Here is a 24,505-nt window from a genome sequence, read left to right as displayed (position 1 = left end):
CAATCTAAGGTCCCTATCCCATTCCCATCAGCCCCTGCCCCAGTGGAGCTTACAATCTAAGATCCCTATCCCATTCCCATCAGTCCCTGCCCCAGTGAGCTTACAATCTAAGGTCCCTATCCCATCCCCATCAGTCCCTGCCCCAGTGAGCTTACAATCTAAGGTCCCTATCCCATTCCCATCAGCCCCTGTCCCAGTGAGCTTACAATCTAAGGTCCCTATCCCATTCCCATCAGCCCCTGTCCCAGTGAGCTTACAATCTAAGGTCCCTATCCCATTCCCATCAGCCCCTGCCCCAGTGAGCTTACAATCTAAGGTCCCTATCCCATTCCCATCAGTCAGCAGATAAAATATACAAATAAGGACTAGTTGGTTGTATAAACCAATGGTGGATGGAAGTGTTTAGACCAAATGCATATGGAAGCCTACAGATTGAGATTAGTTTGAAGACTATTTGGAAGTAAATATAAGTGTTTAAACTAGGAGGAGATGGAAATATATCATCCAAGAGTAGCTGGAAGAGTGTAGACCGAGATGTGTAGACCAGAAGTAGCTTGAAGAGTGAAGACTGAGATGTGTAGAACAAGAGTAGCTGGAATAGTGTAGACCAAGATGTGTAGCACAAGAGTAGCTTGAAGAGTGAAGACTGAGATGTGTAGAACAAGAGTAGCTGGAATAGTGTAGACCAGTGATCCCCAACCAGTGGCTCGTGAGCAACATGTTGCTCCCCAACCCCTTGGATGTTGCTCCCAGTGGCCTCAAAGCAGCTGCTTATTTTTGAATTTTTGGTAAGGAGGCAAGTTTTGGTGCCATAAAAACCAAGTATAATGCCAAACAGATCCTTCTATAGGCTGCCAGTCCACATAGGGGCTATTAAGTAGCCAATTATAGCTCTTATTTGCACCCCCGTGAACCTTTTTCATGCTTGTGTTGCTCCCCAACACTTTTTCCATTTGAATGTGGCTCACGGGTATAAAAGGTTGGGGATCCCTGGTGTAGACCAAGATGTGTAGCACAAGAGTAGCTTGAAGAGTGTAGACCGAGATGTGTAGACCAAGAGTAGCTGGAATAGTGTAGACCAAGATGTGTAGCACAAGAGTAGCTTGAAGAGTGAAGACTGAGATGTGTAGAACAAGAGTAGCTGGAATAGTGTAGACCAAGATGTGTAGCACAAGAGAAGCTTGAAGAATGTAGACCAAGATGTGTAGACCAAGAGTAACTGGAAGACTGTAGATCAAGATTGTAGACCAAAAGTATCTGGAAGAGTGTAGACTGAGATGTGTAGATCAAGAGTAGCTTGAAGAGTGAAGACTGAGATGTGTAGAACAAGAGTAGCTGGAATAGTGTAGACCAAGATGTGTAGCACAAGAGTAGCTGGAATAGTGTAGACCAAGATGTGTAGCACAAGAGTAGCTTGAAGAATGTAGACCAAGATGTGTAGAATAAGAGTAGGTTGAAGAGTGTCTAGTTGTTGCTGAATAGACCAGTGAGTAGACCAGCGAGTAAAGTTCCAGTAGAGGAACATCTGAAGAGCAATGCGTTAGCTATTTTTGCCCTAGAGATGAGGAAAGCTACTCAAGTGATGGGCTTCAATGCCACTGCTCTATTGTGATTGCCCTTATTGTCTCCAGTAGCCAACCTGAAACCTTTTTGTTGATGTAGTAGGGCCCTAGAACTGCCCAGCGATGCTGGGACTTTAGTTGATGGGCAGGTAGAGATCTGCATATCATGGAGGCCTTGGGGTTGAGAATGTTTTTGCTGTTTCAGGCTGCGTTTCCCAGACGGAGGCCTCCACCAGATCGTGTTATTTTAGGTGAAGCTTCTGGTTCCAGGAGCCAGAGAGAACGCGCTATTAGTTGATTATTCTCATAACAAACAGGCAGTGTTCTGTTGCTACCTGCTCGCTCATTGTTCTTCTCTGTATTCTCCGCAGTGGTATTTGGATGGTTTCCTGCCCGCTCCCAGCACAACAAAAAAACCCATTTCTGTTACAATGGCCCCTAACAACACAATGACGGCATTAAGGATTTATGTGGAGGTTTCATTATTTTCTTTTCTTTTGTTCCTTCCAGGATGTCTTCCAAGCGACCAGCCTCTCCGTATGGGGAAGCAGATGGAGAGGTAGCCATGGTGACGAGCAGGCAGAAAATGGAAGACGACGGCGGCGATGGCCTCCCGGCTTTTCATCTTCCCTTGCACGTGGGTTTCAAGCCTCACTCGGAGGAATTTCAGGCCGTTTCGTTACTGACGCAGGAGGGTTGTGACCGTCGGAGCCCCTCGTACCAACACAACACAATGGTACGTGCCTCCCTTTCCCTCAAGATGGCGTCCGCCGGCGCCAGACGTTTTTTTGCTTTGACCGTCCAAAAATACAAAATGGTGACAGAGCAAAACGTCTGTTTCAGTGTAACGCCACCCAAAACACCATACCGTATTGTGACAATTCCACTCATGTCCCCCCCTCGGCCTCCATCAGGCTCACTCTCACTTCCAACCACAATATTGGGTTTGGGCAGGAACACCAAGGCGGGCGGGGGGGGTGGGGTATCAAAGGAGGAGTTGTAATGCCAATTGGGTTCAATTCTCCCATGGAATGTGTTAGCTCTTGGATTCCATTCTGCCCAGGGCACTTTCTGTATGGAATCTGTTGGGCTTTGGGTTCCTTATTGCCCAGGGCACTATCTGCATGGAGTCTGTTGGGTCTTGGGTTCCTTATTGCCCAGGGCACTATCTATATGTAGTCTGTTGGGCCTTGGGTTCCTTATTGCCCAGAGCACTATCTGCATGGAGTCTGTTGGGCCTTGGGTTCCATTCTGCTCAGGGCACTATCTGCATGGAGTCTCTTGGGCCTTGGGTTCCATTCTGCTCAGGGCACTATCTGCTTGGGCCTTGGGTTCCATTCTGCCCAGGGTCTATCTGCATGGAGTCTGTTGAGCTTTGGGTTCAATTCTGCATGGAGTCTCTTGGGCCTTGGGTTCCTTATTGCCCAGGGCACTATCTGCATGGAGTCTGTTGGGCCTTGGGTTCCATTCTGCTCAGGGCACTATCTGCATGGAGTCTGTTGGGCCTTGGGTTCCATTCTGCTCAGGGCACTATCTGCATGGAGTCTGTTGGGCCTTGGGTTCCATTCTGCTCAGGGCACTATCTGCATGGAGTCTGTTGGGCCTTGGGTTCCATTCTGCTCAGGGCACTATCTGCATGGAGTCTCTTGGGCCTTGGGTTCCATTCTGCTCAGGGCACTATCTGCTTGGGCCTTGGGTTCCATTCTGCCCAGGGTCTATCTGCATGGAGTCTGTTGAGCTTTGGGTTCAATTCTGCATGGAGTCTCTTGGGCCTTGGGTTCCTTATTGCCCAGGGCACTATCTGCATGGAGTCTGTTGGGCCTTGGGTTCCATTCTGCTCAGGGCACTATCTGCATGGAGTCTGTTGGGCCTTGGGTTCCATTCTGCTCAGGGCACTATCTGCATGGAGTCTCTTGGGCCTTGGGTTCCATTCTGCCCAGGGTCTATCTGCATGGAGTCTGTTGAGCTTTGGGTTCAATTCTGCATGGAATCTGTTGGGCCTTGGGTTCCTTATTGCCCAGGGAACTATCTGCATGGAGTCTGTTGGGCCTTGGGTTCCATATTGCCCAGGGCACTATCTGCATGGAGTCTGTATGTTCCCCCTGTATTTATGTGGGGTGTTTGGTTTGATTCCTGGGGGCAATATCTGTGAGGGGTTTGTGTAGACTCTGTAGGTCCAAGTGGGAAGCTCAGAAGTCCATCCCAGGTTGGCCATTGCCGGTAGGACTACCCCTTATTGATATGATTGTATCTCCGTTCCTGCGCCCCATGGCGCCCCCTTTTACTGTAAATCCAGCCCTGGGGAGCCTGGAGCCAATGTGCTGCTTCCTGGGAGTGCGAGGGTGCGGGGAGTAGCTCAGCGGGGATTGCAGTAAGTCGGGCTTAGGAGCCATATGTGCGGCCGGGTAATTCCCTGGATGGGATTTCACACGTTTTATCTCGAAAACGATGTTTGTGGGGGAGATAGCGGCGCCCGTGTCACTCAGGATGCGCTTGGGGCTTTTTGTTGGTTTTTGGGGCAGTTACGGCCAATCGGCATCGCCTGTTAGAGCGCAATCTCCCCGGCCCACATGGGAGTTAATCCCGGGATTTCAGTGTTGGACGCGGTGATCTCTTCACTCCCGGCGCCGCCAGATATCAGGGCCCCGGTGCGGCCAATTGGCCCAGCTGCCCCCAGTCACGGGGATTTGTGTCGCGCGGGGTTTAAAGGGGAAGTTACGCTCAATAGACGAGAAAAAGCTCCTTTCCCTCATTACTGAAAAACGATAAATATATAAAAATCATGAGTTTCTAAATACATTGAAAAAAATAATACTTTCAAAATCTAGAATTATTTATTAAAAAATAATGTATTTTATTTTTATATTTAATATAATTAATAATGATTTATTCAGAAATTAGACTTAATATATATCTTTTTTTTTTTATTTATTATTGTTTTTAGATTTTTTTATATATTTTTGTTTTTATTTTTTTATTTGTTTTTAGATTTTTTTATATATTTTTGTTTTTATTTTTTATATATTTTTGTTTTGATTTTTTTTTATTTGTTTTTAGATTTTTTTTATATATTTTTGTTTTGATTTTTTATTTGTTTTTATATTTTTTTGTTTTGATTTTTTTATTTGTTTTTATAGATTTTTGTTTTGATTTTTTTTATTTGTTTTTATATTTTTTATATATTTTTGTTTTGATTTTTTTTATTTGTTTTTATATTTTTTATATATTTTTTTTAAATATCAAATGAAATAAATAAAATATATGTTATTAATGTAAAAAGTATATTTTTAGAATGAATTTATATAAATATATTTATAAAAAAAATTATAATTATTATTAACATTTTTATAAATTTAAAAAAATATATTTTTTAAAAAAATCTGCCTTATTTCGATTTTTCTTCCAGAAAGGGAAAAAAACTTCCCAAATTTTTTTTTTTTTTTAACCAATTTTATTAAATTCCTATTTGATATAATTGGTGAGAATATTCTCCTGCTGGAAAGTGAGCCCCAGACATTCCGTCCGACGGGAGAATTTTTGGCAAATTTCCGGCTCGTCCGACCAATCGATGGGCCGTAGGGTCCAAATTTATTTATTTATTTTTTTGGCACAATCAGCGTTAGTAAATTTTTTGGTGTAAATTTTTGAAAAAGCCAAATGTCTTTACTAAACTGGGAGGGAAAACTCATTTTTGAAAAAAAAATTGACTTTAGGTAAAAATGTGACTTAATGGGGAGATTTGGGGCGATTGCTTATTGGCTGAAGGTGACGGAGGGTTGGATTTGGGGTACAGAGATACCCTAGAGTACAGTAATGGGGGGACCCCACCATGAACGCCCCCTACTCTGTATGGGAAGGTCCCGGCACGACCAGCCAATGAAAAACGTTTTTTATTCCTCCCCAAGGGTCGAGATTTCCCGACTTTCCCGACGAGCAATTTTTTCTATTATTTGCAAATTGCCGGAGGGATTGGCGGCGAATAAGTCGATGGGCCCCTCGTAGCGCCGGGAGCGGCGTTTGTTTGCCCTCGTTTCACCTGTAATGTTCCTATTTACATCAATTACGCGCCCGGGGAACGAGACTGCCGGAGAGAGAGCTGCTTTCTTATCCCTCCCTTTCTGCAGTCTCGATCACTTTGCCTGCAGCGTCTCATCCTCCCCGAGACCGTTCCCTGCCCGACTGAGCGTTTCCTTCTAATCTGTGACCAAATGACTGCTTTATCCTCAGCCGGGAACTAGAACTCACATTGAGCATCTCGCCGAGACTGCAACGAGACTGACGTCTTCCCGGGTTGAAATATGGGTCATTTGGTCACAGTTCCAAGGACACCTTAGGGCAGTTAATATGCTTTGCCTCCAAGCTGGGCAAGTTCTCCCCCCACTGCTCCAAGGACCCTCGGGGGGGGGGGGAACCTTCTAGAACTACAGATCCAGACTGAGGTCCTACAAGGACCTTCTCCTTCTGCCCAAGATTCCATCGTTTCTGTAGCATCTGTTGGGCGTTAAGTGATGAGGGTTCCACCACGAGACGGAAGAGACAGCAGCGCTCTAATAGAGCGGTCAAGTTTCATTGTGGGAAGAGCTTTCTCCACCCAGAGACTTGGAGGCAAACGATAACACGAGGGTTAGAGATTTGTTCCGGTGACCTCCCTGCTCAGAGCTTCCAGCCTTGGGCTCTCAAGGGCATCGTCTAAGCTCCATAATAGTCCTGTAATTAACTGGGATTTACCTACCGGCCCAGCTCAGATTTCCGCTCCGTGGCCTGTAACCTTGGGAATCAGATCCTGTAGAGCCGTGAACTTGTATTATAAGGGATAATGTACCCCCTACTGTAAATGATAAGGATATTAGCAGTCACTGAGGGGTTCTGTGCCCCCCATATAAAGGCACAAGGCTGCAGGCTGAGTTATACAGGGAACTCTGAGTATCACTCATGTATTATAAGGGATAATGTACCCCCTACTGTAAATGATAAGGATATTAGCAGTCACTGAGGGGTTCTGTGCCCCCCATATAAAGGCACAAGGCTGCAGGCTGAGTTATACAGGGAACTCTGAGTATCACTCATGTATTATAAGGGATAATGTACCCCCTACTGTAAATGATAAGGATATTAGCAGTCACTGAGGGGTTCTGTGCCCCCCATATAAAGGCACAAGGCTGCAGGCTGAGTTATACAGGGAACTCTGAGTATCACTCATGTATTATAAGGGATAATGTACCCCCTACTGTAACTGATAAGGATATTAGCAGTCACTGAGGGCTTCTGTGCCCCCCATATAAAGGCACAAGGCTGCAGGCTGAGTTATACAGGGAACTCTGAGTATCACTCATGTATTATAAGGGATAATGTACCCCCTACTGTAAATGATAAGGATATTAGCAGTCACTGAGGGGTTCTGTGCCCCCCATATAAAGGCACAAGGCTGCAGGCTGAGTTATACAGGGAACTCTGAGTATCACTCATGTATTATAAGGGATAATGTACCCCCTACTGTAAATGATAAGGATATTAGCAGTCACTGAGGGGTTCTGTGCCCCCCATATAAAGGCACAAGGCTGCAGGCTGAGTTATACAGGGAACTCTGAGTATCACTCATGTAATATAAGGGATAATGTACCCCCTACTGTAAATGATAAGGATATTAGCAGTCACTGAGGGGTTCTGTGCCCCCCATATAAAGGCACAAGGCTGCAGGCTGAGTTATACAGGGAACTCTGAGTATCACTCATGTATTATAAGGGGTAATGTACCCCCTACTGTAAATGATAAGGATATTAGCAGTCACTGAGGGGTTCTGTGTCCCCCATATAAAGGCACAAGGCTGCAGGCTGAGTTATACAGGGAACTCTGAGTATCACTCATGTATTATAAGGGGTAATGTACCCCCTACTGTAAATGATAAGGATATTAGCAGTCACTGAGGGGTTCTGTGCCCATATAAAGGCACAAGGCTGCAGGCTGAGTTATACAGGGAACTCTGAGTATCACTCATGTATTATAAGGGGTAATGTACCCCCTACTGTAAATGATAAGGATATTAGCAGTCACTGAGGGGTTCTGTGCCCCCCATATAAAGGCACAAGGCTGCAGGCTGAGTTATACAGGGAACTCTGAGTATCACTCATGTATTATAAGGGATACTGTACCCCCTACTGTTAATGATAAGGATATTAGCAGTCACTGACTGAGTTATACAGGGAACTCTCCTACTAATGCTAAAGACCTGCTTTTCAGCCTTTGCTTGGATTAATATTGGGGTACAAGTCATGGGGTCTCTCTGTTACCCCCAATATCCTGGTTCTGCTACACGAGATCCCTATTAGTTATTTTCTGAAACTGACTGAGTTAACAATTAGGGGACAATGGGGAGAATGTAAGAGAATTAGTAAAAGTCCAAGTGCCGGTGTTGGTTCTGTGGGTCGGAGCCCAAGTGCCAGTGTTGGTTCTGTGGGTCGGAGCCCAAGTGCCGGTTTTGGTTCTGTGGGTCGGAGCCCAAGTGCCGGTGTTGGTTCTGTGGGTCGGAGCCCAAGTGCCGGTGTTGGTTCTGTGGGTCGGAGCCCAAGTGCCGGTTTTGGTTCTGTGGGTCGGAGCCCAAGTGCCGGTGTTGGTTCTGTGGGTCGGAGCCCAAGTGCCAGTGTTGGTTCTGTGGGTCGGAGCCCAAGTGCCGGTGTTGGTTCTGTGGGTCGGAGCCCAAGTGCCGGTGTTGGTTCTGTGGGTCGGAGCCCAAGTGCCGGTGTTGGTTCTGTGGGTCGGAGCCCAAGTGCCGGTTTTGGTTCTGTGGGTCGGAGCCCAAGTGCCGGTGTTGGTTCTGTGGGTCGGAGCCCAAGTGCCGGCGTTGGTTCTGTGGGTCGGAGCCCAGGTGCCGGCGTTGGTTCTGTGGGTCGGTGTTGGTTCTGTGGGTCGGAGCCCAAGTACCGGTGTTGGTTCTGTGGGTCGGAGCCCAAGTGCCAGTGTTGGTTCTGTGGGTCGGAGCCCAAGTGCCGGTGTTGGTTCTGTGGGTCGGAGCCCAAGTGCCGGTGTTGGTTCTGTGGGTCGGAGCCCAAGTGCCGGTGTTGGTTCTGTGGGTCGGAGCCCAAGTGCCGGTTTTGGTTCTGTGGGTCGGAGCCAAGTGCCGGTGTTGGTTCTGTGGGTCGGAGCCCAAGTGCCGGTGTTGGTTCTGTGGGTCGGAGCCCAAGTGCCGGTGTTGGTTCTGTGGGTCGGAGCCCAAGTGCCGGTTTTGGTTCTGTGGGTCGGAGCCCAAGTGCCGGTGTTGGTTCTGTGGGTCGGAGCCCAAGTGCCGGTGTTGGTTCTGTGGGTCGGAGCCCAAGTGCCGGTGTTGGTTCTGTGGGTCGGAGCCCAAGTGCCGGCGTTGGTTCTGTGGGTCGGAGCCCAGGTGCCGGCGTTGGTTCTGTGGGTCGGAGCCCAAGTGCCGGTGTTGGTTCTGTGGGTCGGAGCCCAAGTGCCGGTTTTGGTTCTGTGGGTCGGAGCCCAAGTGCCGGTGTTGGTTCTGTGGGTCGGAGCCCAAGTGCCGGTGTTGGTTCTGTGGGTCGGAGCCCAAGTGCCGGCGTTGGTTCTGTGGGTCGGAGCCCAAGTGCCGGCGTTGGTTCTGTGGGTCGGAGCCCAAGTGCCGGTGTTGGTTCTGTGGGTCGGAAATAATTCTCCTCAATTCAACGGAATCTTTTTATCTGATTTTATTCTGTTTCTCACATTAAACAAAATGGTTTGTTTTTTTAGAAATGTCATTTCCAAAGTTTTCCTATAAAAAAATTACAAATTTTGAGAAAATATAATTTTTTTTATCCTTTATTTCTAAATCTCATCATTTCTGTCAATTATCTCCAAAATATTTTATCCCCATCATTTACATTTAAAAGTTTTGTTCCCTAAAAAAATGTCAAAATTCATATTTTTTCAGAAATATTTTTTGTTTCAAGTTTTATTTCCATTAAAAAATCATATAAAAACCTTCAAAAAATTATTTCTCAAGTTGCTTTGCCTTTTTTTTTGTATTCAATTTTTTTTAAAAAATGAAAACTTTCCAAATAGGATTTTTTTTCTGCTCTTTTTAATGAAAAAACAAATTTACATTTATTTTTGCTTTTTGTAATTATTTAATATTTTTTCAAATAAAAGTAAATTAACCCTTTCAAATATAATTTCCATTTTTTTTTTAAATGAAACATAAAAGAATAAAAACTCTTCCAAATGGGATTTTTTTTAAAGTTGTTTTTCCATTTTTTTTAAAATATATTGATTTCTACAAAATAAAAAAAATCTTTTTTTTATTAAAAAATTGCTTTTTTTCTTATAAACAATTTCCAATAAAATCGTCCAAATATGATTTTTGTTTTTTAATTATCTAATTTTATTCCTTTTTTTTTTTAAATAAATTCATTTAATTCCTAATTTTATTTTATTTTTTTTTCAAATTAATAAAATTTTTGTATAATTTTTTAATTTTTTTCAGTATTTTGATGGCAGGTTCTTTCCGGGCCGTTTGACCCCGGTAGGGTGGGGGGGTAAATAATCTGTAGGTGGAGCCGCGGGGGCAAAGCTTGGGAAATAGGAGCGATGGGTTTATGGGGCGGCAGTGACAGTTGACAGTCGGCAGATTGAGAAGCCGATACGGAAGGCGGATCAATGGATTATGTGGCTGCTGAACATCTTCTCTTGGGCTCGGGGGGGGGGGGCACGGGGGCACTAGGGGGGGGCAGATCCCCTTGGTACTAATGTTCAGTGGAGCTGACAGCTGATCGTGCCTGACTGCCAGCGGAGTGAGGAGGATTTCGAGGCGCAACCAAGGGGGGGGGGGCACTTGTACCAAGGGACTCACAGTGTAAATGGAGGGGAGCGCGTCTCGGGGGGGGGGAGCTTACAGCCTCTCGGAGGCCAGATTACGGCTTTATCTTGTCACAGTAAATTAAGATGGCGGCAGTGACCTCTTCATCTGGGGGAATCGCTGCCCGGAGCAGCCGCCGTATTTAAGAAGCTCTCGCTCCCCCCCCCCCCCCCCCCCCCGCGCGTTTGTTTCATGTTACGTCTCTCGCTTCGGGCGAAACTTTAAGAGGAGACAGAACTTGGGCTCCTGTTGGGGATGAGTGAGGGCCCATCGGCCTGGGGGGGGATGTACAAGGTTTGGGGGGGCAGGGATAGGGAAACAAACCCCCTAGGAGCGACCCCCCCCCCCAGCTCCCACTTGGCCTCAGGGTTCCTTGGGCTCCACTAACCCCCTCGGAGCGACCCCCCCAGCTCTAGGGCCCCCACTTGGCCTCAGGGTTCCTTGGGCTCCACTAACCCCCTCGGAGCGACCCCCCCAGCTCTAGGGCCCCCACTTGGCCTCAGGGTTCCTTGGGCTCCACTAACCCCCTCGGAGCGACCCCCCCAGCTCTAGGGCCCCCACTTGGCCTCAGGGTTCCTTGGGCTCCACAAACCCCCTAGGAGCGACCCCCCCCAGCTCTAGGGCCCCCACTTGGCCTCGGGGATCCTTGGGCTCCACAAACCCCCTCGGAGAGACCCCCCCAGCTCTAGGGCCCCCACTTGGCCTCAGGGTTCCTTGGGCTCCACTAACCCCCTCGGAGAGACCCCCCCCAGCTCTAGGGCCCCCACTTGGCCTCGGGGATCCTTGGGCTCCACAAACCCCCTCGGAGAGACCCCCCCAGCTCTAGGGCCCCCACTTGGCCTCGGGGATCCTTGGGCTCCACTAACCCCCTCGGAGAGACCCCCCCAGCTCTAGGGCCCCCACTTGGCCTCAGGGTTCCTTGGGCTCCACAAACCCCCTCGGAGAGACCCCCCCAGCTCTAGGGCCCCCACTTGGCCTCGGGGATCCTTGGGCTCCACTAACCCCTCTAGGACTCGCAGTACCTCCTGTCACCAGTTGCCAACGGGCGCTTCTTTCCCATAGGGAGCAGAACAACAGCGCCACCCCCTAACGAGAAATATTTGGGGGGGAGGGCTATTTATCTAATTAATAGTAAACCCTTCCACCAAACACCCAATAGTGTTCCAACTCTTATTGGAATATTCAAATTTCAGTCCAATCCTAAAAAGTCTTCCATTAAACCCCCCCCCCAATCAGAATCCTGTATCCGGCATTTCCTTGGTTTCTGCCCGATAGACAGTCGTATAAATGTGAGTGAGAAGCACAGGAAACGCCATGAGAATTAATGAAGGGGACAAAGCCCCGGCCGCCTCCCTTTCCCCCATGTGGGAGCCTCTTATGTCCCCCCCCCCCCGGTTGATGTCACTGATACCTGCCCCCCCCCCAATATATATTCAACACATGGAGCCCTCATGGGTTAGAGAGGGAAATCCACTCCCATAATCAGGAGGAGGGCAACTGGGGCAGAAGGAGATCAGGGTGCCCGGGGCAATTGCAGGATTTAGGGAAGTGAGAGGGGCATCAGGGACTGCCCTACAGGTTGGCAATGTGACTGCCCTACAGGTTGGCAATGTGACTGCCCTACAGGTTGGCAATGTGACTGCCCTACAGGTTGGCACAGTGACTGCTCTACAGGTTGGCAATGTGACTGCCCTACAGGTTGGCGCAGTGACTGCTCTACAGGTTGGCGCAGTGACTGCCCTACAGGTTGGCACAGTGACTGCTCTACAGGTTGGCAATGTGACTGCCCTACAGGTTGGCACAGTGACTGCTCTACAGGTTGGCACAGTGACTACCCTACAGGTTGGCATTGTGACTGTCCTACAGGTTGGTGCTGTGACTGCCCTACAGGTTGGCACAGTGACTGTCCTACAGTTGGCATTGTGACTGCCCTACATGTTGGTGCTGTGACTGCCCTACAGGTTGGCACAGTGACTGTCCTACAGGTTGGCACAGTGACTGTCCTACAGGTTGGCACAGTGACTGCCCTACAGGTTGGCACAGTGACTGCCCTACAGGTTGGCACAGTGACTGCCCTACAGGTTGGCACAGTGACTGTCCTACAGGTTGGCACAGTGACTGTCCTACATGTTGGTGCTGTGACTGCCCTACAGGTTGGCACAGTGACTGTCCTACAGGTTGGCACAGTGACTGCCCTACATGTTGGTGCTGTGACTGCCCTACAGGTTGGCAAAGTGACTGCCCTACAGGTTGGCAAAGTGACTGCCATACAGGTTGGCATTATGATTGCTCTACAGGTTGGCAAAGTGACTGCCCTACAGGTTGGCATTATGACTGCTCTACAGGTTGGCAAAGTGACTGCCCTACAGGTTGGCATTATGACTGCCCTACAGGTTGGCATTATGACTGCTCTACAGGTTGGCAAAGTGACTGCCCTACAGGTTGGCATTATGACTGCTCTACAGGCTGGCAAAGTGACTACCCTACAGGTTGGCAAAGTGACTGCCCTACAGGTTGGCATTGTGACTGCCCTAAAGGTTGGCACAGTGACTGCTCTACAGGTTGACAAAGTGACTGCCCTACAGGTTGGCATTATGACTGCTCTACAGGCTGGCAAAGTGACTACCCTACAGGTTGGCAAAGTGACTGCCCTACAGGTTGGCATTGTGACTGCCCTAAAGGTTGGCACAGTGACTGCTCTACAGGTTGACAAAGTGACTGCCCTACAGGTTGGCATTGTGACTACCCTACAGGTTGGCATTGAGACTGCCCTATAGGTTGGCATTGTGACTGCCCTACAGGTTGGCATTGTGACTGCCCTACAGATTGGCAAAGTGACTGCCCTACAGGTTGGCATTGTGACTGCCCTACAGATTGGCAAAGTGACTGCCCTACAGGTTGGCATTGTGACTGCCCTACAGGTTGGCATTGGGACTGCCCTACAGATTGGCAAAGTAACTGCCCTACAGGTTGGCATTGTGACTGCCCTACAGGTTGGCACAGTGCCTGCTCTACAGGTTGGCAAAGTGACTGCCCAACAGGTTGGCAAAATGACTGCCCTACAGGTTAGCAAAGTGACTGCCCAACAGGTTGGCACAGTGACTGCCCTACAGGTTGGCATTGTGACTGCCCTACAGGTTGGCATTGTGACTGCCCTACAGGTTGGCAAAGTGACTGCTCTACAGGTTGGCATTGTGACTGCCCTACAGGTTGGCAAAGTGACTGCCCAACAGGTTGGCAAAGTGACTGCTCTAAAGGTTGGCAATGTGACTGCCCTACAGGTTGGCATTGTGACTGCCCTACAGGTTGGCAAAGTGACTGCTCTAAAGGTTGGCAAAGTGACTGCCCTACAGGTTGGCATTGTGACTGCCCTACAGGTTGGCAAAGTGACTGCCCAACAGGTTGGCAACGTGACTGCTCTAAAGGTTGGCAAAGTGACTGCCCTACAGGTTGGCAAAGTGACTGCCCAACAGGTTGGCAAAGTGACTGCCCTACAGATTGGCAAAGTGACTGCCCTACAGGTTAATCCAGATTAAAGTGCAAGGGAGGGAAAGTACTGTATAAATCAGACCCCAATTAATTGCCCCTATGGTGAGCAGTTGCCCCTCTCTCCTTTCTGTGGAGTCTCAGCTCTTTGCCTTTAGTCACATGACATGAGTTGGGGGAGAGCAGCACTGATTGGCCATGTGAGGATGAGCCGAGTATCGGGGGCTCTGTGTCAGCCGCCTGTGTATCATCATTAATGTGATTTAGGGTGAGGCGGGACCGGCGGCCAGAGGGGGCGGAGTCAGAGAGAAGCAATTCAATCTCCAAATGTCCATAAATCCTCTTTATTCCCCTTGTGTTTCCTGCCGGGGAGTCTGCGCTGCGGGAAAGGGCGACTATCGTAGTATTGGGGGGCACAGACCGGAGGGGGCACCTTCCCCAGTGTCTTACAGCAACACTGTACCCCTCCCTATAAGTTCTCTTCTTCCACAGAGTCTTTATGTTATACAGGGAGTTATAGTTTAACCGCTCCTGACATTGTGGGTCACTCACTGGGTCTGGGGAGTGTATTTCCTGGTACCCATGTGACTGTCTCTGCTTCCTTTGCACGGGGGAGTGTATTTCCCGGTACCCGTGTGACTGTCTCTGCTTCCTTTGCACGGGGGAGTGTATTTCCCGGTACCCGTGTGACTGTCTCTGCTTCCTTTGCACGGGGGAGTGTATTTCCCGGTACCCATGTGACTGTCTCTGCTTCCTTTGCACGGGGGAGTGTATTTCCCGGTACCCGTGTGACTGTCTCTGCTTCCTTTGCACGGGGGAGTGTATTTCCTGGTACCCGTGTGACTGTCTCTGCTTCCTTTGCACGGGGGAGTGTATTTCCCGGTACCCGTGTGACTGTCTCTGCTTCCTTTGCACGGGGGAGTGTATTTCCCGGTACCCGTGTGACTGTCTCTGCTTCCTTTGCACGGGGGAGTGTATTTCCTGGTACCCATGTGACTTTCTCTGCTTCCTTTGCACGGAGGAGTGTATTTCCCGGTACCCATGTGACTGTCTCTGCTTCCTTTGCACGGGGGAGTGTATTTCCCGGTACCCATGTGACTGTCTCTGCTTCCTTTGCACGGGGGAGTGTATTTCCCGGTACCCATGTGACTGTCTCTGCTTCCTTTGCACGGGGGAGTGTATTTCCCGGTACCCATGTGACTGTCTCTGCTTCCTTTGCACGGGGGGAGTGTATTTCCCGGTACCCGTGTGACTGTCTCTGCTTCCTTTGCACGGGGGAGTGTATTTCCCGGTACCCGTGTGACTGTCTCTGCTTCCTTTGCACGGGGGAGTGTATTTCCCGGTACCCATGTGACTGTCTCTGCTTCCTTTGCACGGGGGAGTGTATTTCCCGGTACCCATGTGACTGTCTCTGCTTCCTGTGCACGGGGGAGTGTATTTCCCGGTACCCGTGTGACTGTCTCTGTTTCCTTTGCACGGGGGAGTGTATTTCCCGGTACCCGTGTGACTGTCTCTGCTTCCTTTGCACGGGGGAGTGTATTTCCTGGTACCCATGTGACTGTCTCTGCTTCCTTTGCACGGGGGAGTGTATTTCCCGGTACCCATGTGACTGTCTCTGCTTCCTTTGCACGGGGGAGTGTATTTCCCGGTACCCATGTGACTGTCTCTGCTTCCTGTGCACGGGGGAGTGTATTTCCTGGTACCCATGTGACTGTCTCTGCTTCCTTTGCACGGGGGAGTGTATTTCCCGGTACTCGTGTGACTGTCTCTGCTTCCTTTGCACGGGGGAGTGTATTTCCCGGTACCCGTGTGACTGTCTCTGCTTCCTTTGCACGGGGGAGTGTATTTCCCGGTACCCATGTGACTGTCTCTGCTTCCTTTGCACGGGGGGAGTGTATTTCCCGGTACCCGTGTGACTGTCTCTGCTTCCTGTGCACGGGGGAGTGTATTTCCCGGTACCCATGTGACTGTCTCTGCTCCCTTTGCACGGGGGAGTGTATTTCCCGGTACCCATGTGACTGTCTCTGCTTCCTGTGCATGGGGGAGTGTATTTCCCGGTACCCATGTGACTGTCTCTGCTTCCTTTGCACGGGGGAGTGTATTTCCCGGTACCCATGTGACTGTCTCTGCTTCCTGTGCCCGGGGGAGTGTACCCCCTATGTGTATATAGATACAGCGCTGCGGGCAGGGGGAGCTGTGACAGGCTCGAGTAGGAGAGACAGAGGAAACACATAAATATTTGACATAAAGGGCAAGTAAAGTTCATGTGAAACGACTGAGAGACAAACAAATGGGCCAATAAATGATTTGGTGCTGCTGATCCCTGATTGGTACATTTGTTGGGCAGTCGCATCTCCCAGTTCACTTCAAATATTTGTCTGTTGAGTAAACACTCACCCCCCCCCCCCGGCGCTCACTCAGGGGTGGGAAACGCGGTGCAGACCCCCCGGCTGTGAGCCCTGTGTATATAGCGACCGGGGGGGGCTCAGTCCTGATACCCAGCCGCCCCCCCCGGCCCCCCCGGGAATCATGGGAAAGATTGTTATAATCTGAATTATTCCCACCGGGATTTAAAGGGTAACTGCGCCTCCCCATGATTTGAGGGTTTGATTGCACTTTAGGTGTTACTGTGCCTTTAATTGAATATCACATGACCTGTCAGTGGGTGGGGGGGGGCAAGGTGCACTCTGGGGGGGGGGATTATGGAGTTATTCACAAACACTGTAGGAAACATCCCTGGTATGTGGCTGAGCCGGGGGGAACGTGTCGGCGCAGGGGCCAAATCTGTGAATATTATTTGTTATGGAATGTGTCAGCCCAAACACTGACATTCCCTATTTATTGTCCCCCCCCCCATTCCGCCAGCAAATTCCTCCCCCCCCCCCATATTATCCCCCCCCCTCCTCATCATCATCATGGGCCGTACTGTATGTACTAACTGGCCCCGCCCCCTCGGCCTCTGTTCTACACAAACCCTCATTCCCACCCCCCCTTATATATTTATATATAGTGACCCCCCCTTAACTGCCCCCCCCCCCAGTGTAACCAATCCCAACTGGGCCAGCCTTTCCCCATAACTGAGCCCATTCCCTTTATCAGCTTAGTCGCTCTTCCCTGTACTTTCTCTATTTCATTACTGCCCCCCCTTATATATTTATATATAGTGACCCCCCTTAACTGCCCCCCCCCCCAGTGTAACCAATCCCAACTGGGCCAGCCTTTCCCCATAACTGAGCCCATTCCCTTTATCAGCTTAGTCACTCTTCCCTGTACTTTCTCTATTTCATTACTGCCCCCCCCTTATATATTTATATATAGTGACCCCCCCCCCTTAACTGCCCCCCCCCCCAGTGTAACCAATCCCAACTGGGCCAGCCTTTCCCCATAACTGAGCCCATTCCCTTTATCAGCTTAGTCGCTCTTCCCTGTACTTTCTCTATTTCATTACTGCCCCCCCTTATATATTTATATATAGTGACCCCCCCCCCTTAACTGCCCCTTCCCCAGTGTAACCAATCCCAACTGGGCCAGCCTTTCCCCATAACTGAGCCCATTCCCTTTATCAGCTTAGTCGCTCTTCCCTGTACTTTCTCTATTTCATTACTGCCCCCCCCTTATATATTTATATATAGTGACCCCCCCCTTAACTGCCCCCCCCCCCCAGTGTAACCAATCCCAACTGGGCCAGCCTTTCCCCATAACTGAGCCCATTCCCTTTATCAGCTTAGTCGCTCTTCCCTGTACTTTCTCTATTTCATTACTGCCCCCCCTTATATATTTATATATAGTGACCCCCCCCCTTAACTGCCCCCCCCCCCCCCCAGTGTAACCAATCCCAACTGGGCCAGCCTTTCCCCATACCTGGGCCCATTCTTTATGCTTTGGGTCAGCTTTGCCTTTAACCCATGTCTCTCTGTTGCAGGAACTTGATTGCAATAAGATGCCCCCGTTTGCCCTGCACAACGCAGCTACCTCACCCATAAAGGCAGAAGAGTTGGGGCGCCAGAGCGGGGAGTCTCTAGCCAACGCCATGCTGGGGACCCCAGAGAGACGCAAGGGCAGTTTAGCGGACGTGGTGGACACCCTGAAGCAGAGGAAGATGGAGGAGCTGATTAAGAGTGAGCCAGAAGGTAAGGTTCCCGGTTGGAGGGATCTGTTGCTGTATTTGCATTTGGCCCCGCCCCCCCTACACAAAAGCCATTGTTGCCACTGTGGCAAATTCTCACAGGTCATTGTGCTGCACAACAAAAGAGCCCACGGCCGCTCCTATTTCTCCTTCCCTTGTCTGTAAATACGCGCGGCTTTGTGGTTTGGCCAATGTCTGGGCCCGTTGTGTTCATTATATATCAGTTGCCGATTGGCTCCAGCGATGGATTTGTATTTGCCCAGACATAGTGCTGGGAGCCCTAGCAACTTGCCCGCGGGTACAGGGTGGCACGGGGAGATTAGGGTTTAGAGGAGGCGCCATGAGTTTGGAATATTTTGATTGGCCAATGATTGACCAGTGTTGGACCCAGTGGCAAATATATAGGTGGTGGGGTAGGTCCCTCTGGTGCGTTGATGTGTCCCTCACTCAATGGGTCTCCATATACTGTGCCAGATGATCCAGTTGTTGGCCCTGGGGCCAATGATTGGATTGTTTGGATCATGCAATGGGGCCTATGGAGACTATCAGACACTGACCACATCAATATACCAATGTAGTCTTTGGCCATTGGGTTGGCCAGGTCCCCAAACTAGTGGATCTCACCGTGCAAGGCCCCTCCTACTTATCTCTTATATATGCTTGATAAGCCCAGACCCAAAGCCAACTCCAATGGGTTGCTGATGAAGTACTGGACTAAAGCAGAGGGCTAAAACATGGTGAACTGTTGTCCAGGATCTCCTAGATGTTTACTTCTTTGACTAATGGGTTGGGATTCTGTTCTTCGGATCCTTTGATTTTTGGGGTTCATAGTTGATGTTTAGAGATGGACAGTCCATAAGGGTTTTGGTGGCGCTTTTGGTGGTTCTGGACGTGAATGGTTCTCGTTCAGGTTCTGCTGAACATCTGCCGTTCCACCACCAAGACAAAGCCGACGTCTGAACCCAACTGGAGTGCGTTTTACAGCGCGCCAACTTTTGTCTTCCCCTTGAATCCCTGAAACCAAGACAATGTCGGCCCAAAGCATGATAGGTTGTTGCCCAAGATCTCCTAGATGTCTATGTCTTTGACCTACGAGTTTGGATTCTCTTCTTCGGATCCTTTGCTGTTTGGGGTTCATAGTTGATCTCCTAGATGTCTACTTCTTTGACCCAGGGGTTGGGATTCTGTTCTTCGATGCTTAGATGTTTGGGGTTTATGTTTAGACATGGACAGTCCATAAGGGTTTTGGTGGTGCTCTTTGTGGTTCTGGATATGAATGGCTCTTGTTTGGGTTTTGCTAAATATCTGCTGTTCCACCACCAAGACAAATGTCGGCCTCAAAACATGGTGGACTGTTGTCCAAGATCTCCTAGATGTTTACTTCTATGACCCACGGGTTGGGATTCTCTTTTTCAGTTCCTTTAATGTTTGTGGTTCATAGTTGATCTCCTAGATGTCTATTTCTTTGACCCATGGGTTGGGATTCTGTTGTTCGGATCATCTGCTGTTCCACCACCAAGACAATGTCAGCCGAAAAGCATGATGGACTGTTGCCCAAGATCTTCTAGATGTTTACTTCTTTGACCCAGGGGTTGGGATTCTGTTCTTCGGATCCTTTAATGTTTGGGGTTCATAGTTGATGTCTAGAGATTGACAGTCCAGAAGGGTTTTGGTGGCGCTCTTGGTGGCACCGGACATGAATGGCTCTTAAACATCTGCAGCTCCACCACCAAGACAAATGTTTGCCCCAAAACTTAATGGACTGTTGTCCAAGATCTTCTAGATTTCTTTGACCTACGGGTTAGGATTCTGTTCTTCGGATCCTTTGATGTTTGGGGTTCATAGTTGATGTTTTGAGATGGACAGTCCATAAGGATTTTGGTGGCACTGGCCATGAATGGCTCTTAAACATCTGCAGCTCCACCACCGAAACAAATGTTTGCCCCAAAACTTAATGGACTGTTGTCCAAGATCTCCTAGATTTCTACATCTTTGACCTTAATGTTTAAGGTTTATAGTCGATGTTTAGAGATGGACAGTCCATAAGGGTTTTGGTGGCACCGGACATGAATGGCTCTCGTTCAGGTTCTGCTGAACATCTCCTGTTCCACCACCAAGACAATGTCAGCCCAAAAGCATGATGGACTGTTGCACAAGATCTCCTATATGTCTATGTCTTTGACCTATGAGTTGAGATTTTGTTCTTCGGATCCTTTGCTGTTTGGGGTTCATAGTTGATGTCTAGAGATGGACAGTCCATAAGGGTTTTGGTGGTGCTCTTGGTGGCACTGGCCATGAATGGCAGCTCCACCACCGAAACAAATGTTTTCCCCAAAACTTAATGGACTGTTGTCCATGATCTCCTACATTTCTACTTCTTTGACCTATGGGTTGGGATTTTCTTCTTCGGATCCTTTGATGTTTGGGGTTCATAGTTGATGTCTAGAGATGGACAGTCCATAAGGGTTTTGGTGGCGCTCTTGGTGGCACTGGACATGAATGGCTCTCGTTCAGGTTCTGCTAAACATCTCCTGTTCCACCACCAAGACAATGTCAGCCCAAAAGCATGATGGACTGTTGCACAAGATCTCCTATATGTGTCTATGTCTTTGACCTACGAGTTGGGATTTTGTTCTTCGGATCCTTTGCTGTTTGTGTTTCATAGTTGATCTCCTAGATGTCTACTTCTTTGACCCAGGGGTTGGGATTCTGTTCTTCGGATTTTTTAATGTTTGGGGTTCATAGTTGATGTCTAGAGATGGACAGTCCATAAGGGTTTTGGTGGTGCTCTTGGTGGCACTGGCCATGAATGGCAGCTCCACCACCGAAACAAATGTTTTCCCCAAAACTTAATGGACTGTTGTCCATGATCTCCTACATTTCTACTTCTTTGACCTATGGGTTGGGATTTTCTTCTTCGGATCCTTTAATGTTTGGGGTTCATAGTTGATGTTTAGAGATGGACAGTCCATAAGGGTTTTGGTGGCGCTCTTGGTGGCACCGGACATTAATGGTTCTCGTTTAGGTTCTGCTGAACATCTGCCGTTCCACCACCAAGACAAAGCCGACGTCTGAACCCAACTGGAGTGCGTTTTACAGCGCGCCAACTTTTGTCTTCCCCTTGAATAGAAAGTAAATACTTTGTTCCTAATGTGGCGCCAACGTGGGCGCTCGTGGCGCGTCGGAGACGTCTCGCGAATGAAAGGAAAGCGCCAAACAATCGGGGACAGGGGAAAGGTAGAGATTTAAGTAGGAGATTGCATATATTGAAAGGACCCCATTAGCAGAGGTGAGCGTTCGACATGGAAATGCTTCCCCCCGGCCCACACATTATCTCGGCTTTGGCTAAAATGGAAATGTACAAACAAAAGATCCGTCGCTTCTTTCAAAGAGAGAGAGAAAAAACCCCCCAAAGGGGGAGACGGAGGGGAGAACGCGCGGCCCAATCTGAGGCTTCGCGGCCCCATTGTTCCATTGTCTTCGTCAGGCCATTAAAATGAACAGCGGGTTATGAGGGAAATTTCATTAAGTCTTTGTTCCGTCATTATGCGCCGCGTTCACCAATCGGAACGGGAGGAATCGGGGGGGAAAGGGATTTCTTATTTATTTTCTGTTGTTTCTGTGCGGAACCCGCCGGGGGTAAGTTCTAAGTAAGAAAAGCCTCCGGCGGCGGATGGGAAAGGGGGTCGCGGGGTGACGCGGAGCGGGGGGCTCGTTATTTAACGTTCTTTCATTTCCCACTCGTATTCAGTGGCTTCTTCTCTCCATCGGTAAATACCCCCGGTTATTGCCCCCATGCTTTTGTTTGCCCCCACGTTCCCAGTGCTGGGAATATGGCGGCAGGTTCTGGTTCTGTACCTGAAATTCTAGTTTCAATGTCCCATTGGAGACCCATTCCCAACCCGGACCCCCCAACCTATCCGCTTATCCAACCCAGACCTAGAGGGGAAGTAGCCCCTCCATGACATTTTCCCTAGCTACTTGCTGTACCAATTTGGGGGTTGATCCCCCCACAGGCCGGCAGTGGTACAGTCCATAATACTAACAAACTAAGTTACCCTTTAGCCCAAGCAAGTAACGAGGGGGGGGGTATTTTCTGCGGATATTTTGTGGGTCCCCCCCCCCCAATACAGTGAATAAGGGAAGGACCGGGGCCCCCTGAGCCAACAGGGTCTGTCTCCCAAGCTGGGCGCACTCTCTTTCTGACAGTCTGTGCCATCGCCAGAGGCAGGGAAGTGGCTCTCGGATCTGTCTAAAAAGCCTAACCTGCCGCTGTCACAGCTTCACTTGTCTCAATTCTGTACGAGACTGCCAGCACCGCCGGGATAACAAATGATAGAGACCATGGGCTGTCTCGCTATCACTCGGCTCCCTGTCTGTCTCACAGTCCCTATGTCCCTCTGATGGGGATAAATGGGGTTACTCTGTCTCTGTGTCTGACTCTCTCTGTCTCTCTCTGTCTCATACCCCTCTCTCAATCTCTTACTCTACCCCTCTCTCAATCTCCTTCTCACTCTCTCTCTTACTGTACCCCTATGTCTCAATCTCCCTGTCTGTCTGTCTCTCTCTATTTCTCTTTCCCTCTCTGTCACTCTTCCTATCTATCTCTCGCTCTCCCTCTCTTAGTGTACCCCTATGTCTCTATCTCTCTTTCTCTACACATCTGTCTAACTCTCTCTGTCTCTTACTCTACCCATCTCTCAATCTCCTTGTCTGTCTCTCTCTTACTGTACCCCTGTGTCTCTATCTCCCTGTCTCTCTCTGTCTCTTACTCTACCCATCTATCAATGTCCTTGTGTCTCTCTCTCTCTTAATGTACCCATCTGTCTCACTCTCTCTGTCCCTCTCTCTTTCCCTCTCTGTCACTCTTTCTCTCTATCTCTCGCTATCTCTCAGTGTACCCATCTGTCTCACTCTCTCTGTCCCTCTCTCTTTCCCTCTCTGTCACTCTTTCTCTCTATCTCTCGCTATCTCTCAGTGTACCCATCTGTCTCACTCTCTCTGTCTCTCTCTCTCTTTCCCTCTCTGTCACTCTTCCTCTCTATCTCTCGCTCTCTCTCAGTGTACCCCTATGTCTCTATCTCTCTGTCTCTTTCTCTACCCATCTGTCTCACTCTCTCTGTCTCTCACTCTCTCTCTGTCACTCTTCCTCTCTCTCTCTCGCTCTCTCTCAGTGTACCCATCTGTCTCACTCTCTCTGTCCCTCTCTCTTTCCCTCTCTGTCACTCTTTCTCGCTATCTCTCAGTGTACCCATCTGTCTCACTCTCTCTGTCTCTCACTCTCTCTCTGTCACTCTTCCTCTCTATCTCTCGCTCTCTCTCAGTGTACCCCTATGTCTCTATCTCTCTGTCTCTTTCTCTACCCATCTGTCTCACTCTCTCTGTCTCTCACTCTCTCTCTGTCACTCTTTCTCTCTATCTCTCGCTTTCTCTCACTTTATCAGAATTAAACTAAGTGGAAAACTCTTCTTTGATGTTAATATGGTTTAAAGGGGAAGTTTTCCCTCTGTAACATTTTCCCTGGCTGACACCGCGCTACTTACGGAAAGTCGGGGAATAAAACCCCTGGAATTAGCCGAGTCGGAGACATAGAATATTGGGGGGCGACACCTGGACCCCCATTGCTCTCCATTATACAGAGCCAACTTTAGGCATTAAAGGGGAAGTATAACCCCCTCTTCTGTGTAACAATTGTTCCACCCAAACCTGTGACCCCTCAGCATTGGTTGAAGTGCAACTCCCAGCAGCCTTTGGCTTGTTAGAGTTTTCCTCTATATTAGGGGGCCCCCCAGGCATCGCTATGGGGCCACATTCCCTTACCAACAAGCCCCCCCACCCCTCTTTATGCTCCTGGGCGTGTGAACCCAGACCCCTGTCCAACACCCCACCTGATGGGGCAGAAATAATGAAGCAAGTCCATGTGGGGGGGGGGAGGGAAGAACCATTTAATTAGCCGGGGGTCGGATTTCCTTTGTTGCGATACACAGCCCCCCCCCCCCCCTTGGCCTGTCATGAAAGGAAAAGCCTTTGTAATGTTCTTCCCTCGGTGGGGGCTAATGGGGGGGCTCTTTTTGTATTGTCCTCTCCCGGTGCATTGTGGGACAGTGTTTATGGCCGATTGGACGATGTAGAGAAATGTAAACCCCCCCCCGGGGGGGATCCAAGGAATGAATTCCATTCCCAAAAGTACTGCAGTGCATCTTGGGATTGTTTAAAAAGTCATGGGCACAATGGGGTGCCGGGGGGGGGGGGGCTCAACCCATTTTACCTTGAACTTGGCACATCAGTCACCCCATTGGGTCATGGTCAGACCTGGGCTCTAACTCACCCTAAATGACCCAATCATTACTCAAAATAAGGTTTACTTGCCCTTTAATTTCTCTCTAAGCTCAATAAACCCAGAGAGAGGGGTCTGTAAATTGGCCAATCACAGAGGTACATGCCAGGCTCAGTGAGGGGACATGGGTCCAGTTGAGGGGCTACTAGACAGTTGGGCACGTGCCAGGTCCG

General features: G+C 49.2%; 1 protein-coding gene across 3 annotated transcripts in view; it reads left to right on the top strand.

The window, feature by feature from the left end:
* Positions 1-24,505, top strand: part of sox5 (SRY-box 5) — a 159,467-nt gene that overhangs the window by 31,154 nt on the left and 103,808 nt on the right. For all 3 annotated transcript variants that reach the window (XM_031897504.1, NM_001128658.1, XM_031897505.1), the window contains 2 exon segments: positions 2,073-2,298; positions 17,792-17,999. In XM_031897504.1, the coding sequence (XP_031753364.1) occupies positions 2,073-2,298; positions 17,792-17,999 (434 nt within the window).

Source organism: Xenopus tropicalis, chromosome 3 (genome assembly GCF_000004195.4).
Source record: "Xenopus tropicalis strain Nigerian chromosome 3, UCB_Xtro_10.0, whole genome shotgun sequence".
In the NCBI taxonomy this organism is placed as follows: Eukaryota; Metazoa; Chordata; class Amphibia; order Anura; family Pipidae; genus Xenopus; species Xenopus tropicalis.
Note: the sequence above shows the minus strand (reverse complement) of the source record. Positions and strands in the feature narration are given on the sequence as shown.